At 38.3% G+C, this 13,090-nt stretch overlaps 1 protein-coding gene across 1 annotated transcript; it reads left to right on the top strand.

The window, feature by feature from the left end:
* Window positions 1-6,801: 6,801 nt before the first annotated feature.
* On the top strand, window positions 6,802-8,288 carry LOC127786017 (heavy metal-associated isoprenylated plant protein 39-like). Its single transcript, XM_052313340.1, has 3 exons — window positions 6,802-7,002; window positions 7,269-7,344; window positions 7,479-8,288. Exons 1-3 carry the CDS (start codon window positions 6,994-6,996, stop codon window positions 7,931-7,933), a joined length of 540 nt encoding a protein of 179 aa, XP_052169300.1. The 5' UTR covers window positions 6,802-6,993; the 3' UTR covers window positions 7,934-8,288.
* The last annotated feature ends 4,802 nt before the right edge of the window (window positions 8,289-13,090 follow it).

Here is a 13,090-nt window from a genome sequence, read left to right as displayed (position 1 = left end):
TTATTTTTCGTATTGGCTTTTAAATTCTGAGAATACATATATAAAAGTTTACTAATAAATTATTCGTATGAGTCTTATCGCAAACAATTGTGAGGTTGTGAAAGAAACAAGTTGTGCACTTGTGCATGCCTGTTGTATTCTGCAGGTCCATTTCATGGCTCAGTTCCTGATGGATTTAGGCGTTCCTTTCTTCTTTTTTTCCCATATCTGACGCAAGAGCAGCGCACGCGTGTATGTACAATACAAGCGCCAAGGACAAAATTCCCCGGCTCCTACATGATATAATACACCTGCAAAGCTGCAACAGAGAAAGACAAAACTCAAAAACCGAATACATGATGCTTGCAGTCTTCATTTTCTGAACGCCGCAAAAATAATCAAATGATTGCAAAAAGAAACTGACGACGTTGCAGCATTTGACTCTTATTCGTTGTCCTCGTGCAATTAATTAATCATCACGAAAACGCAACAATTGGAAGTTGTTTTTTTCAGTCTTAATCAAACCGAATATATGATTTTTTTTAAAAAAACAATCGGAATATATATATATATATATATATATATATATATATATATATATATATATATATATATATATATATATATGATCCTTCTAGTCTTCAATGTGAATGCCCGAATTCCACGCAGCACATTCAAAACGTGTTTGAATTTGTGGATTGGTACGTCACAGAGCCACAGAGGTAAGCACTAAGCACTCCTTTTGCCGCCCATGGCGAACTGACAGATCACTAAGATCAGTACAGTAGAAACAGTAAACCCACGTTCTTCTACGCCCTCCGTAACATTTTGAGACTAACCTCGAGTATGGTACCGAATGGTACGTATGCTATTGCACATCGACATAGCCCAAAAACCTGTCAAGAAAAATGATCGGCTCCAAAAGTCAGAAGTACTTAACAGTGGGCCTGTTCAGCTACTGGTTCATGGCTGCAGCACAGCCGGCACCAATAGTGTCGTATGCATGCAGCGCAACTACAGCCATAGCTGGTTTGCCGAACAGGTCCAGTGTACATGTACATCTGTAATAAAATAAATACTTCACTGAATTAAAGCGGCTGTTTGATAAAGTAAAAATGCAATAACTCAACATTGGTTTAGTAGGTAACTATATCTTCACTAAGAAATAGATCGTCCATTCATTCACAAGCAAGCCGGCTGTCCTTTATTAATTTTTCAACAACAAAAATGGTTACATTCTTTTAACTAAACTAGGAAGGTAACCCGTGCAGTTGCGCGGGCATCTTATTTAAATTTTGTTATTAGGATTTTGAATATTATGACTTTGTCTCTCGGTGAAAGAATTTGAATGTTCCTTTATAACACATGATTGAAAAAATATAAAGGTCGGAAATAGGTTAGAAATGCATGTGTAAAATAGCAAATAAATAAATTTTGGACAGTAAACAAATTTTGTACATAGTACATAAATAACATGAATTTTAAAATTTGTTATCCCACATAGATGAAATCATCATCTTTCATTGCATACATAAACTGCAGTTAACCAAACAACCTTTGCGTTAGTAGCTTGATTTTCTCGATCCCATGCGAAGGAAAAAAAACATGTGCATGCATCTTATTTCTTTTTTATTAATTTTATTGCTATAGAGATATACCACAACTTTTTGGATATCAGCTAATCGTTAGGTGCATGCACCGTGCATGGATACCTCGTAAGCAATATGATTTAGGGATTAGTAGATAGTGGTAGTGTGGATATACCTCGTAAGTTATAATTGATCAAGTATATTGTATACTACATATTAAGCATTTTAGTAGCTTTCTAAAGAGCTTATCAGAGTGGCTACTCCCTTATCCTATATATCTATAAAGTTCATCCCTACTAAGTGTAGCTAATGCTAATTCTCTCTTCTCTCATGAAGCCACATCACCTCAATTGTTTTTAGCCCTTGGATGATTCACCAAGGGTGCAAATTGCATCTCTTCTCCCCAAAAGCCACACAATACAACTCAACCATTTGTAACTTTTGAATAATTGATCAAGGTACAAAATATACAAGCGCATGAAAGAAAATCATATAGTAAGTAAGATATTTTTTTCTACTACTCATATCTACTATTTTATCACACAATTCTCCCGCAACAATGCGCGGGGTACCCATCTAGTTCATAGTGAGAACGTTTCCCGGACTGCTAAACGTGTTATATTTTATCTTTTTATGATAATTTCTATTATTTTCTCTAATTTATTATAGTATCATGTACAAGTTTAAGAGTGTTCATAATATGTTTAATGGAATTAAACTTTCCTATGTTTATTTTTGCATGGTATCAGTAGGATATGAATTTTTTTTCATCAGACTTACTATAATGTATTCGTGTAAATTAAAGGACGGTATAGTGATGCAATTAATAGGAGCCCCAATCACACACTTTTTTTCCTAAAATGCAAAGGAGGTTTGAATTTTAATTTTAAATCCCAACTATGCTTTTTGGATTTCACAAAAAAAAAAAAAAAACAAAACGGAAGAGAGGAACATGGGACCTGCGCGGGTACATACTTATTTGCACCTAGAAGTGGGGACTTTTAGAGATAAATTAAATTGGTAGTTTTTTAAGATAGATTCAATGGATAAAACAATGGTCTACCAAAATAAATGAAAACCAACGGTTAAATGTTTTTTTTCTTAGAATTTATGTGATTTATTATAGCGCCATGTGACAGCTTAGAACCGTTTATAGAGATGCTATGTGGCGGCTTAGTACCGTTTATACGAAGTTTATTGGACTTTCAGTATATAATTAATAGATAGATAGATGGGTAGATTGTAAGACATAAAAAGAATTAAGCTGAGCATAAAACTAACATATATTTTTTAAAAGTTAAAACATGCAAGGATGCACGCATGCATGTGACCCTCCATGAAGAGGACATCGAGAGATGTAACCATGGAAGTCTATATTTAATTGGAGATATAAATCAAATGCTTTCTAATATTTATTATGCTTTAGCTCTTAACAACTTAAAAAAAAAGAATAGATGGTGCATATACATGCTTGAGCGGTGAGCAGATTGCCGGATTGGACGTTTCGTATGTTAGCTGTTAATTTTTCTTTTCAATCTGTAATTGTTTTTTGGTTTTTATCTGTTTTATTTTGATCTTTTTTTTATCACTTTTGGATGGATCTTCTTTTCGGATGTATGTTCTCTCATATAGAAACGGTATATTAGAAGTAAGAGATTATATTTAATTGGATCTAATAATTTAATGGTCCAAAAATAACGGATCACAGTTTAAGTGTTAGATGTTTCACTTTTTTATTAGAATTCTCTAATTTATTATCGTGTCACATGGCGATTTACGTATGAGTGTTCACAGAAAGCCACAACTTGAGAGTATTTGTAGGAAGTTTAATAGATTTTTAGTATATAATAGATATATTGTGATACATGATGTTTAATTTAATGGATATTTATTATTTGCCAGCTAGAAATTAAGGAGGCCAAAGTGAGCAAGGAGAGAGGACGTGAAATTATTTGCGACCACATGTTATTATTTTTTTGCTATTTGTAGGAGTTTTTGTCAAACAATGTATTTCTTATATATCAAAACACATGGCTAATATAGATAAATAGAATATGTTTTAAAAATTATAATTATTTAGTTGTCTAATTATTTTTTTACATAATAAATTTATTATCTTAAAAAATTAGAAGATGGATGGAATGAAGAAAAGAGAGGTTGAGGGAGGAACGTATATATGTACGTACATGTACGTGATTCTTACGTGATTTTTACGTGAGGAGGAGTGGAGGCCCATGAGGATGGGATTTTGGTTTATTTTATTTAATATAGATCTAATGGTGTAAAATAATGGGCCCGCTATATTAAGTGAAAATCGAGTGTCAGATGTTTTGTGTTTTTCCTAAAATTTTTTGGATTTCTCTAATTTATTAGAGCCCCAAGTGACGGCTTGAGAGCGTTTGTAGGAAGTTTAATTGACTTTTAGTATATAATAGATAATTTACATCGATCCTCTGTTGTCGTTAGAGTCATGTATGTAACAAGTTTCGATAAGATAAGAAAAAGGGTTAACATTCATATTCACTGTGTCACCTAAACCACTGGACACGCAGGAACGGTATTGGGCAAGAATCTAAAGGTCGCAATACAATACAAACGGCACTGCGAAAAAACCGGTGAATGTGTAGTGCACGATTCCGTTTTGCACACAGCGGTTGCGATGTGGACTCGATTGGTGGCAGCGCTCTGCCGCTCCGGGCTCGGCCCCGATCGAAACAAGACACCAAGTTGCAAACACAAAGCCCAGTGGAGCCAACCTTCTCTCTGACGAACTTTATCTCCACGTCACCTTTATATTATCAATGCCACGTTAGAATAAAAAAGGTCGGAGAGAGACGGTATAGAAGGGTGATGAGTGATGACTGATGGAGGGGCTAGCTGAAATTTAGGAGGTTGGGAAAGCAGGCAGAAAACGCATCACGGTCATCAGTCTCATCAGCATTACTGGTGTCGAGAAATGGCATCATATATATCACAGGTTAGATGGTTTGTGGTGATGAACATCCAACAGTGACATACTAATTGTAATCGGTTAGGTTTATTTCAGGATCTCATAACAGAATACTCAGAAGATAATCACACATTGTCTTACGATTTGGGGTTTCTTTAAGAAGCCACCTCAGCCATCTATTATTTCTGGTGCAATATCAAGGTCCTACGTGTAGGATAGATGATGTCAAGATTTGAACAAAAAGATTTTTTTTATTTTTAGAAACAGACAATGAAGAGATGGATGTGGTTTCTCTTATAAAAAAAATTTATATTACTCTCACGAACTATTGCATTATAGCATCTAATATAATTTTTCTAAAAAATATTTTAATACGGAATACGATGTCATCCATCACCTCATAAAACATCAAATTAAAACATGACTAATAGGAAGAGATAAATCCAATGTTATTAGGGAGTGATGTAACCCTGTGTAATAAGTCCCGAGTAAAGTGAGGTGGAAAAAAAACATATAGGATTAACAGATTTAGATTACTATCACGGTCTCACCGATTATCTACTTAGTTATAGAGGTAAATTAGATATTTAATAAAAATAAATTTTATAAATAGTTTAAATAAACTGTCTAAGCAATGCACTGGAAGAAAGGTTTTAAAGAGAAAAATACTTTTAAGCGTGGAGTAAATTATCCGATGATTAAGTTGAACATGGCCTAAGTATAGGATCGAATCACAAGAACTAAGCCAACCAGAGAAGGTTGAATGGTTGGTATACCCAAAAACCCAAACTTTTAGCGGAAATAAAAGTTACCCTCGAATTCGACGAAAGTCGGTTTGACCGAGATGATCTGCCGGTCTAACCGTGTGAATGCCGTCGGTCTGACCGGTATAGATCAACCGGTCAGACCGCCGAAGTCGCCTGCCGCGCCTGTTGCCGCCGCCGGTCTGACCGCCTTGCTCCCGCCGGTCTGACCGCTGGTGAGTCGTCGGTTAGACCGCCAAAACCTGGTGAAATACAAATCGAAGAACTCTTAAAGTGGATGACAACTTTATTGATTCTCTCTATGTTTACAAAGTGCACCAACAGCACTCCTTACAAAAATTTCAACTAAACTCGAAACCCTAACTCAAAACTCAACTCAATTGCTCTCAAAAGCGATACCGGGAAGCCTCATGCTCCCCCTCTATTTATACCCGAGGTAGGCAGCCTAAAGCCACAAATCAAACTCATACTAAAAGTCCTAAACACCCTAGGAAACCTCTAGTACAAGAAACAAACTTTACATAACCAATCATATCAAATTTGGACTCCTTCCAAATTTGATTCCGCATCTCATACACACACAATACCTCCATCGTATGCCATATGGAATCTTCACCAACCACGTGCATCAACTCTAGCCTTAGTATCCCGCATGATATCTGACCACCACGGACATCGCCTTACCACCAAGTCAACTCCCGGTCCATCACCGCAAATACTCTCCCGAGGCATTGAGTCACCTACACATGAAATAAACAAAGAAACCATATTCCGAGACCAAGCTATCTTCAACTTGACTCATTAATAGCAAACAACAGTATTACATACGTATAGTATCCATCTAGAAGTCATAACCATGAAACAATCACGGATTTCCAAAGAAACAACTCGAAACCGAAACCGACACAGCGTCAGCCGGTCAGACCGCGGGCCGGCCGGTCTGACCGCTCAACAAAAGCCGGTCTGACCGGCAACCACCGCCCGGTCTGACCGGTCCCAACAAAACAACAAACCATGTTCCAATTATATCCAAAACTACTTCGACAATAATCTCCAAATATCAAAACCAATAATCACATATGCCAATTGTTCATCACAGAATATTAATCAAAACACACGTTGATCTTACACTAAGTTGCTAAGTACTACTCCTAAGTACTCAATATTTCAATAGAATAGTTTATAAGCAAGTATATAATTGTGACTTGTGAGGGGAAAACACGATAAAAATGGTGGGAATGATGACAAAAACTAATTATCCAAAGCTTACCTCAGGTGGTGTTTCTAAATGAATTATTTCAGATAAGTTATAAGTTCTTTTGCTGAAAGAACAGTCCCACTAGTTAAATTACATTTCAGATAAGATTAACACAAACTATCGCACCTAACCTTAACCCTAAGAGCTTAAGCTGAAACAGTGCCAAGCACACTTGTTTGGGAGCAAGAGAACAAAGATTTGGCACTGACCACCAACTTTGCCCCATCTTCACTTTCCCCTTCTGTTACGTGACACACCCGGCTGCTACCGCACCTTTATTTACACCTCCTCCTCCTCCTCCTCCTCCTCCTTGCGTTTCATCTGCTAGCTCTCCCTGCCATTCCAGTCATTGGCATTGTTGTTTCCTGTCCACTGACTCGCAGTTCATCCCGGATTCTTCTCCTCTTTCTTCGCCGCCGGCTAGCCGGTGTTCGCGCTCCGGCGGCATCAGACATGTCGAAGGTGATATTCAAATCTTTGTTTCTTCTTTTTGCTATGCTCGTGTAGAAAGGTGGTCACCTTTTCCAGGAGCACGGGGTTGAGTTGTTCTTCTAGCTAAGGATATATTTGCTTTAGAATCCAAGAGAATCATTCCTTCCTTACTCTGCTTTTGCTTTTTTGCTTATCTGCCGTTAGTTAATTATACTAGAGTTCTGAATTTCTGATTATCAGCAGCCAAATTAAAGTAAGTCCACTGATCAGTGATCACACTGTTCATTTTGCTGCAGAAAATCGTGGTGAAGCTGAACGTGCACGACAAGGCGGAGAAGCAGAAGGCCATGAAGGCCGTCTCGGCGCTCATCGGTAAAGAAACGAGCACTGAATTGAATGAATTTCTCTTGATTTGCTGCTCAGAATTCAGATCACCTTGCTGCAAGAACTCTCGAATCCGAGAAGCTAGCCACTGCAGACTGACTCTGAATTTGTTTGGTGTTCAGGCATCGACGAGCTGTCCATGGACATGGCGAGCCAGAAGATGACGGTGATCGGGATGGTGGACCCGGTGAACGTGGTGAGCAAGCTGCGCAAGTCGTGGGCGGCGACCATCGAGTCCGTCGGGCCGGCGAAGGAGCCGGAGAAGAAGGAGGAGAAGAAGGACGGCGGCGGCGACGGCAAGAAGGACGGCGGCGGCGACGGCAAGAAGGAAGGCGAGGCCGGGGACAAGAAGGACGGCGATGCGGCCAAGAAGGACGGCGACAAGGACGGCGAGGCCAAGAAGGAGGACGGCGACAAGAAGCCGGCGGCGCCGACGGAGCAGCAGCTCTTCGCCGAGCTCATGAACCAGTACTACCACCGGCCGGCGGCGTACGGCTACAACCCTTACATGTCCGTGCCACCACACTACGTCGTGCAGAGCATGGAGGAAAACCCCAACTCCTGCGCCATCTGCTGAACTCGATTGATGCCGCCATGGCTAGAGGTAGTAGCCGAGTACGTACACAGCATGTGTAGTACTGTATACGTCTACGTGTACGCACGAGTTACGACGCAAATCACTATGCATGAATGCAAGCATGCTAGCTACTACATGTCCAGTTACATGGTTAAAAGTTGTTATATCTTACTACCGAGGTAGTAACTAGTTCTAATGCTGTAATTTTGGTGATAAGGAAGATATGTATGCACCATATGTCTGTATATACTACTCTCCGTATAGTACGTGTCAACAGGCAGGAAATCTTGATAGTTTGGAACTTTGTCATCCAAGAAAATCATAATGTAATCATCTATAGCTGCAGTTTTGTTTTTTTTTCTCGCGACGAAAGGAATACATTAACTAGCAGATCATTTCAAGCAGCACTATTTGATTAACATTACACAGAGATACACAAACACCGCAATATATAGTTATATACACATGATTCGTAGTATAACATTGAGTATTAGATTGGTTTTTTTTCAACGGAGGGAGTACACATATCTTATGTGAAGCCTAGTGTGCGTGCCTTTCTTCAGGGTTAGGATCACTGCGACTAGTCAGTATATGCTCTGTTTTGACGTGCTTTCATGTTAGGTCATGACGCTAATAATTACCCCACGATTGGAGCGCGAATCTTAAATTTTGGCATAATTAATTTCACGTAATGAAAATGTCAAATGATGCTAACCTGGAAAGATTTATGAATGACAGCTCAGTCTATGACATGGGAAGTAGAATGCCAGTTAGTAATCAAAACCCAATAAAAAAACACAAAGAAAATGTTAGTAGAAGAAACCCACTAGGAACAAATTGCCAAACCGACATTATTGACACCTCTCTATCATGTATAAGGAAAGATAATCTTAATGTTGAACTAACTTTCAAAAAAAAATGTTGAACTCAAACTACAACTATATCATATACTGATAAAATCAATAGGACAGCATGACACCGGCCAAAATCTTCTGGCCAGGATCAATCGAAAGTATTAGCCACTTATTTCAAGTTGCATTAGAAAAAAAATCACTTCTAATAAGCTAATGATTCAGTTAGCACACGCACTTTAGCTGATTTCACATTCCAATGGAAAGCTTTGTTCAAAGTTTTCAACCAGAGAAGCGCACTTTGAGCTGATTTCACATTCTTTCTTATAAAATACGCACCATAACCACATATTAAACGGCAAAACGATAAACTCGAAACTTACTGCTGCAGAGTCTAAAACAGAGGAAGCGATAGGAATTCAGAATTGTATGAGATCACCAGGCCCAGATTGATACGTCAGGGAGAATATATCTGAAGAAAAGAGTGAAATTTTTATAGTGCTCAACTTGGAAACAGCAAAGAGGCGAAAATGATATCTGCTTTTGCCTTCTCGGATGTGGCTAATTGCATCTACTGAACGGAGTTCAGGCGTGGCAATGACGGTCATTTGGAACGCTTATTAATACCAAAATCGCTTGTCCTCTTGCCCTGAAATCTTGTGCTCCGATGAGTAGGATGATCACGACGTTTCCACCCTGTTCATCCTAGATTTATCCCTAGCCTGCATGCAAGATTTAACTGTAGCAGCTGGCATGCATTTTAGCAGCAAGCAGTAACAATCTGAAAACTTTCAGAGTTGCAACTGTTCTTGTTTTAGATCCTATAACTAGCACTGTTTTATGGTTTCTGAATTCAGGCATTTCACTGTTGGGGCAATCAAGACTGTCTTCTGTTGGAATGTCTACTGCACATCGCATCTGTTTGATGTAACACTAGTTGAAACAATTCGCTGTTTCCAACAGTTAAAAAAAAAGTCAGTGTTGCTAGTCTGCACAGGTTATCATGACCATTATCTCAACAAAAAAAAAAAAAGTTATGATGGCCATATGCCATGGCCCAGTTTACTTTAAGATAGCTGCTATAACTTGTCGGATCAGCACGGTCCACATTTTCTATGGGCTCAATCTCGTTCTGGTTCTTGTTCAGACAGCAGGAAAGGATATATGGGCTTGGGCCTTGGACCTAACACCAGCAAATGGTACTGGGCTTGTCCAGCCATGGGATGTGATACGAGCTGGCCCTTCGGCTAGGAAAAGGCCTCTACCTAAATCACTAGCAATTAAGCTGTCAATGCAAGGTTCAGACTTATTTACATTACAGTGATAAATTCAGCTGTCTCAAATTCTGATTATTGGTAGTATCAAACATGGTGTCCTACAATCCTGTACGTAAAATCTGGGTACTCATGTTTGAGGAAAGCTAGGCAATGTTTGGAGCACATTGTTTTCACAGGACAGGGTTCAGATGGATGAATTTTCAATTTCTTTAAACATATTCCAGAAACATGCAATGATAACATGCAGGTATTAAGTTGTTACTAACTAGTAAGACCATGCATTTTCTTTCCATGGAGGAAAAATCTAGTTGTCATTTGGTGTTGACTTGCACTGTGTCAATGGCCAAATTGAAATTGCCACAAAAACTGCTTCCTTGCACGCAACAAATACAGCATGAATCACATGCAAGCTCCAGGATCGTTTCTCCCACAGATTTTCCAAAATCTTATAGCTCACTACCACAAGGCTATACACAGATAGTATATTAGTATTCACGGTCATGTCACCGGTACAATCACTATCAGCAATTCAGCTAATGACTCTGGTACCAACTTTTGCATGCCAAAGAAGCAACTAACACCTAAATTCAGCAACTGTTTGATCGAAATTTGATCTCTGCATTGCCAGGTATACTGAATAAACAATGTTCAGATCTCTGAATTCTGGCACCTGCTCAACTACACGAGCCCCTTGTCTCAGCTTTACTCTCGGCTTAGCTCACCTAAGCCAGTGACCAAATCAACCAGAGAGAACGAGCTTGGCGTACTTTCTGCCAAAGAAAAAGGAAAAGGAAACAAAAAAAACTTTTTGTTTACAACTAACAAAAAACTTTCCCGTACTAGTTGGCACCTCTAACCTGCATACTGCTCACCCGGCATGAACTGATGTTAATTACTGCTTAAGCTTTTTATGTGATTAATTATCTGATCAGTCTCCTCATTTTTAGTTATTTTTATGCATGCATCTACATGACTGAATTGGACAAGGAAATGCACGGAGCCACAAAGCGAATATTTGCAAACGGAAAGTAATTTGTGAATAAAATTTTTATATATGTGTTCTTAGCGATTTAAAAGCAAAGACTAAAAAATAAACAACGATAAGAAAAACCTTAAAATCAACTTTAAATTTAAGGTTAAAAATTTAAATTTTAGCTGATAAATATAAATACAAATATAAGCGAAAAGATGAGACTATATATTTTACATGCTTCTCAACGGCTGTCCGTGTTGAAATTTGCCTCTGCAGCTTTTGACGCCTGAATTGTCACTGCAGTTTATGAAAGTAAAACTGCGAGATAAGATCAAATCCAGTACTAGTACTTATCTACTCTCTCCACGGTAAATACAGTAATCTTTCTGGTGAGCTGATCATGTACTAAGTACTAACAAAAAAACGATTATGCTGTCGAGAGATATACGGTAACTGTAGTATTCACAAACAATTAATGGCTTCGATCTGTGCTGATGATTCTGCACTATGGATCGAAGGATTTCGGATCACGCAGCAGCATTGACTAGTGCAACGAGGAACTCGCTAGAGCCCCACCACACGAAGCGTCTTGCGCCGTGCTTAGTTACGAAGTTTTTTTTCGACCTTTCAACTTTTTTATAAGATCACAACTTTCCTACACACATCAACTTTTAACTTTTTCATCACATCGTTTCAATTTTAATTAAACTTTTAATTTTGACGTGAACAAAACACACCCTAGCTTGTACTACTTCCGGTCCCTTCCTTGCCGGCCCTGAGTAAATATTTACCGCTGCTCCGGCGGCGTCGTCGGCATCGCCTTCATGTCCGGTGAGGCACACATGCGCCGTGATAATGGAAGAAACAGAAGTACTACTGCTCCTCGTCATAAGTAAAGACATGCAGAAAGGTCAAGTCATATTAGATATCTTAAAGGTGCTAGTTATCTACAAAACATGTGCTCTTGCTGTAACTTGTAACTGATAAAAACGTGGAGTGGTTTTATAGTAAGAGGTAGATGAGATTCACCGTACCAGCAAGCAGGTAGGATGAGTTTATTATGAGTCTGCTTTGGCAGTCATTGGATTCTTGCTGAATATGAAGTTTATGGTATAAAATGAAGTGGCATAAGCTTCTTTTTGTAATCTAAAATATGATGTTTTGCAACTTCAGAAAATTTTGAACCCGATACACCGATCTCTCACAGAGAAGTTTATACTCCTACAAGAGTAGTATTCCATCCGTTTCTAAATATTTGACACCGTTGACTTTTTAGCACATGTTTGACCATTTGTCTTATTCAATTTCTTTTTGAAATATGTAAAACTATATGTATACATATAAGTATATTTAACAATGATAGGAAAAGAATCTCTCACGGAGAAGTTTATACTCCTACTAGAGTAGTATTCCATCCGTTTCTAAATATTTGACACCGTTGACTTTTTAACACATGTTTGACCGCTTGTCTTATTCAATTTTTTTTTTGAAATATGTAAAACTATATGTATACATATAAGTATATTTAATAATAAATCAAATGATAGGAAAAAAATTAATAATTAGTTAAATTTTGTTGAATAAGACGAACAGTCAAACATATTTAAAAAAGACAACGGCATCGAATATTTAGAAACGGAGGGAGTATTTATTATGATCCATAACGTAGTTTCTGTTATTGCAGAGAGATTGCACTCTTGTACACTTGTTCAGGTGTTTGAAGTGAAACAAACAGCAGCCATACTTGGGCGAACCGAACAGCACTGAAATATTTATGTACGGTGACCGCAAAATTTAAGTCTGAACAATCTCTAGCTAACCCGCGTATAAGTGATAATGTGGATATGTAATCACTGAAAAAATAAGTGCTGGAATAAACGAATCAATGTAATAGTTTCAAAAAAAAAAAAACGAATCAATGTAATCACACACGATACTTGCACCTTGTGACCGCCGCTTAGGAAGCACAAGTGTCAGTGTGTTCTTGACGACGCAAACGTGCTTGAGCTTTCACCAACCCGTCGATCTTGGACCAGCTCTCTAATTCCTGGGTTTA

This window comes from Oryza glaberrima, chromosome 10, assembly GCF_000147395.1.
Source record: "Oryza glaberrima chromosome 10, OglaRS2, whole genome shotgun sequence".
NCBI lineage: Eukaryota > Viridiplantae > Streptophyta > Magnoliopsida > Poales > Poaceae > Oryza > Oryza glaberrima.
This window is presented reverse-complemented; position numbering and strand designations above follow the sequence as displayed.

Bases quoted from the DNA above. Each gene is read 5' to 3' on its own strand.
- LOC127786017 (XM_052313340.1), top strand. The intron at 7,345-7,478 runs GTAAAGAAACGA...TTTGGTGTTCAG, and splicing joins GGCCGTCTCGGCGCTCATCG to GCATCGACGAGCTGTCCATG.